This window comes from Oryza glaberrima, chromosome 3 (genome assembly GCF_000147395.1).
Source record: "Oryza glaberrima chromosome 3, OglaRS2, whole genome shotgun sequence".
In the NCBI taxonomy this organism is placed as follows: domain Eukaryota; kingdom Viridiplantae; phylum Streptophyta; class Magnoliopsida; order Poales; family Poaceae; genus Oryza; species Oryza glaberrima.
In genome coordinates this window covers 26,778,178-26,782,589 of record NC_068328.1, presented here as the reverse complement: position 1 = coordinate 26,782,589, position 4,412 = coordinate 26,778,178, and the positions used below count along the sequence as shown (strand labels likewise).

The window sequence follows — 4,412 nt, the reverse complement described above, 5'->3', positions numbered from 1 at the left end:
TCTTCCCTCGCAAATCGCAATACGCGCCTTATCTACTCGGCGGTGGGCCAAATTAATTAGCGGAAAGAATTCGTTATTGGGCCTAAACTGTTTGGGAAAATTAATGGGCCAAATGTACCTGTGGCCCGATTTCGTTGACTGGATTTAGGTGGCCGAAATCATTTGCTAACGATAATTAAGTGGGCCAAATTTAGTGATGGGCCGAAATTGTTCGTGGGAGTTACGTCGGTCCAATACGATTGAGGGCCTAATTCGTTGACAAGAATTGAGTCGGCCAAATTTATTGACGGGCCGAATTCATTGATGAAAAATTAGCAGGCCAAATTCAGTAGCGGGCCAAAATTTTTTAGAAGAATAAAGTGGTGAAAATTCCGTGGTGGGCTGAATTCGTTATTGGGAATTAGTAGGCCAAATTTCGTTATTGGGAATTAGTGGGCCAAATTTACTCATGGCCCGAATTCGTTGAAATGAAATTAGTAGCCCAAATTTCCCAGTTGGTTGACGGAATTTAGAGGGTCAAATTTTCTCTCGGGCTCAATTTGTTGACGGGAACCCATGAGACCAAATCTACTCATGGGCCGAATTAGTTTACGGAAAATAGATGGACCAAATTTATTTTTGGGCCAAATTAGTTGACAGAATTTAGTCGGCCTAATTTACTCTTGGGCTCAATTTGTAGACGAGAATCTATGAGGCCAAATCTACTCATGGGCTGAATACGATGTCGAGAATAAGACGGCCGAATTTATGCTTGGGCTGAATTCGCTAATGGGTAGCAGATGGACCAAATCTTTTAGCGGGCCGAATTTGTTTGCGGGAATTTCGTGGGCCAATTTCACTGATGGAGTTAACTGGGACCAAATTTGTTGGTGGGCTGAATTCGTTGAGGATGGGTTGAACTCGTTGATGGATGTGTTGGGCCAAATTCACTAGTGGATCCATTCGTAGACTTCTGTGGGTATTTGCTATTTTGGTTTGGGAAATTCATTTGTGGACCGTATTTGCTGACATGAATTAAGCAGTCTGATTTAGTTGATGGGAAGAGGTGTGCCGAATTCATTCGTGGGACTAATTCGGTGAAGAATAACAAGTTGGCTGATTTCCGGCCTAATTGGGCAGAGGATTTGTCTGAATTCATCTCGGCTACTCCAGTTTCAGAGAATTGAGCATTCTCAGGTTGGTTCCACGCAGAATTGGACAACGGTGTAACCTGAGGCAACATGAACATAAAACCAACTTGCCCTGCATCAGTACTCTAGTTTACTACAAATTCTCAGCTACAACGAACTCTAGAAGCTCATTTTCAAACTGGTTGTATAGAACGGAAGTATTTGAAACTACATTTGCTTTGAATATAAATTTAAGATTCAAATTCACTCAATTCAAGGTTTTCATGGCAGCATATCATTCCCAAACTCATAACTCCGGTGATCATTATTCATTATTCGCACTCAAGATTAGGTGTTCAGTTTACAACTTTACGTGTAATCCATGGTGTTCTTCGTCTGTCAGGTGCGAACTAGAAAATGGTATTTTTACAAGAAAGCACACTTTTTTACATGCCAAACAATCGCTAACAGAGTAACAGCACTGAAGATGGAAAATTGTGAGCTGAGGAAAAAGCCCCTTTCTCCACTTTCAAAGAAAGTCCTTAAGACAACATGAGCTCCCGACTGCAAACACCACTGTGAAGGACGAGAACTGAGAGTTAGATGAGAATAGAAGGGGAAAAATGAACAGATTAAACAATGTAGAGATTGAAATTTCTGGTGGTGTCACCTCTTTAGACACGGCTCACTCATCACCCATTGCAAGCTCCAGTGCATAATCATCCCTTTCCTGAAAAAAAAGAGCAGTCCACTATGTCTGAGAAAAGCTAGAAGATATAATTTCATGTTTAAAGTGGAATTGGAATAACAGTGGTGTTGACAACCACAGCCAACATCAACAGTTATGCGCTTATGCTATAAATTGTCTACACGGGAGTTCCTAGGCATAAAAACTATGAGTTGTGAAATACAAATTTAATAATACTTACAACAGGTCCTCGTGCGAAATATCTTCCAAACTGGAGCCAGTAGACCTATACATTGAGGTGTTATGTGCTTAGTGGAACATGTAGGACTTATCATAAGAATTCAGAAGAATACAGTCTAGTTCCTTCTGTATGGTTAGATAAGACAGTTATTACTATTAACAAGGTGGCTTAGTGCTTGCCTCATCTTCATCTTGTGTTTCAACTTCAACATCAGAAGTTGGAAAACCAACACACAACAATGCATAGCCCTGAAAAAGGAAGTAATAAGACATGCAACATATCACCATTTCAGTTTTTGTTATGCCAAATAGAAGAATCAGAATAATGAATGTTTTATAGGCACACAACTAGAACACCTAATTCACACACTAATTAAAGAAAACAATACAACTCTGTCTTACCAAAATCGAAGGGAACCTTTAAGGATCCTAACAGGTCAACAATTCATCTCCAAATCAGTTGTTTTAGATAGTACCATCCAAACTATTGATTACAAATAAATGTGATACTTTTGTAACGAATAAAAGAAATTGTGAAGCTGAAGGCCATGAAACCTTGCAGGAACATCAATGGACTTGTAAAGAATACTAACTGGGTAGGATCGTGTGTTACTAATGGATAGAACATAGACACTGTTGAAACCACCGAGTAAATTGAGGAATGAGGCGGATCAAGTGGCAAGCAAACTGTAGCAGAAACAGTAAAAACATGATATACTTAATTAATAGTGACAACAAAGCATAAAAAGATGGATGCACCTTATCTTTTAGTTCAGCAGATATTCCAAGTGCTTCAGGTTGTCTTATTTGTCCTGACTTTATCCGAACCGCACAGCTAGTACAGCAACCTGATTAGAAAAATGTGTCTTCAGTAATTCAGAAGTCTAGTCGCCTGGTTGTATTTGGTTTTTTGTTTTGGTCAATCTGCTGGTTTTGCATGCCGAATTGCTGATGATGTAACTTTTCTTTCTCCATCTTAATACAAAGTGAGCAATCCATTTGCACATTCCCTAAAGTAATTCATTTGCTTATCTATATTGTAGATCAGAAGAAAAGGGAGAAATGATACGCTAGCCAGCGACATCACAATAGAAACTACACTCTACAACCCATGGTTTCTTAAAGTGGGCCATCAATAAATACATCATCTCTCTTCTCTACCAATCATATTTAATCTTCATCTATTATGAAGACACTATTCTCTCCCAATGCAAAACTTGATAGTGTCTAGTGCATAGCTTTTCTCGTGTTGAAGCTGTGCCTTGCATGAGACCCAGTTTCTTCCTCTCTTCAATCTCTCTCTTAATTAATATAGTGCCGCATAAGCTAAAAGTCCTACATGGCAATGTAGTTAATGCCATAGACACCATCCTAGGTGGAGGGTTGGGACTGCCCTAATAAGCTTGAGTGAGCGAGTGAGTAGTGAGGGCAAAGTGTAGCCAATCAGAAGAAAAAATGTGTCCTGGGAAAGGCACGAGGATGGGAGCCTACCATGGCGGCACGCGAAGGGCAGCGTGATGTCCTGCGCCTCCGCGGTGTGCAGAATGTACTGGTCCTGCGCCCCCCAACCACGGCACGAATCAGACAAAGCACAAGAAGGAGAATTGCGCTACTGCTGCTTGAGACGGCATCGAAGGTGTGTGTGTATTGATTAACCTGTGGGACGACGAACTCGTGGACGACACCTCTCTGGCGGTCGTGGACGGTGACCTTGTGGGTGGGAGCGGGCGAGGAGGACGAGTACGCCCTCTCCGACACGGGGCCCTCCACCTGCCGCAGCCCGGACGCCCGCGCCTTCGTCGTCGTCGTCGCGCCCCGGGCGGGTCGGCGAGCCGTCGTCGCGGCGAATGGCGGCGCCCCAATGCGAGTTCTGACGATCGAGAGAGAGAGGGAGAGAAGCAAAAGGTGATAAGGTGATAAATGTCAGAGAGGAGGAGTGCTGGGTGCAGCGGACGTACGTGGTCGCGGCGGGGCACGGAGCCATGGCGATGGCTTGGCAGCCGGAGCAGCTAGGTTGCTTGTCCCGCGCGCGGTGGTGGCCGGTAGGGAGCGGCGCGAGCGAGCGGAAGGGGGAAATCACGAGGGGGGAATCGGGGCGAGGCTGTGGAGCGGAGCGGATAAGGGGAAGGGAAGAGGGACGGACGCGCGCGGCCGCGGGGGCGGTGTGTGAGCTCCAGCGCGCGAGTAGGCAGTTGGTTGGTTTGGGCCGCGGGGATGCGCGCGGTTGGGTGAGTCGGCGGCCCATCCCATGGAACATGTCAGCCTGTCGACGGCGCCGCTAGGAAAAAGTCCACTTTGACTCCCTTAATTGTTCACCGAATCTAATTCGTGACCCTTAACTAGAAAACCGGGTAGGACGACTCCCCCAATTACTA

General features: G+C 44.6%; 1 protein-coding gene across 1 annotated transcript; it reads right to left on the bottom strand.

The window, feature by feature from the left end:
• Positions 1-1,404: 1,404 nt before the first annotated feature.
• Positions 1,405-4,150, bottom strand: LOC127765793 (ferredoxin C 2, chloroplastic). The gene is made up of 8 exons (XM_052290752.1): positions 3,996-4,150; positions 3,694-3,907; positions 3,529-3,592; positions 2,797-2,885; positions 2,218-2,286; positions 2,039-2,083; positions 1,780-1,839; positions 1,405-1,685 (listed from the first exon to the last, which is right to left on the bottom strand). Exons 1-7 carry the CDS (start codon positions 4,019-4,021, stop codon positions 1,795-1,797), a joined length of 552 nt encoding a protein of 183 aa, XP_052146712.1. The 5' UTR covers positions 4,022-4,150; the 3' UTR covers positions 1,405-1,685; positions 1,780-1,794.
• Positions 4,151-4,412: the final 262 nt, after the last annotated feature.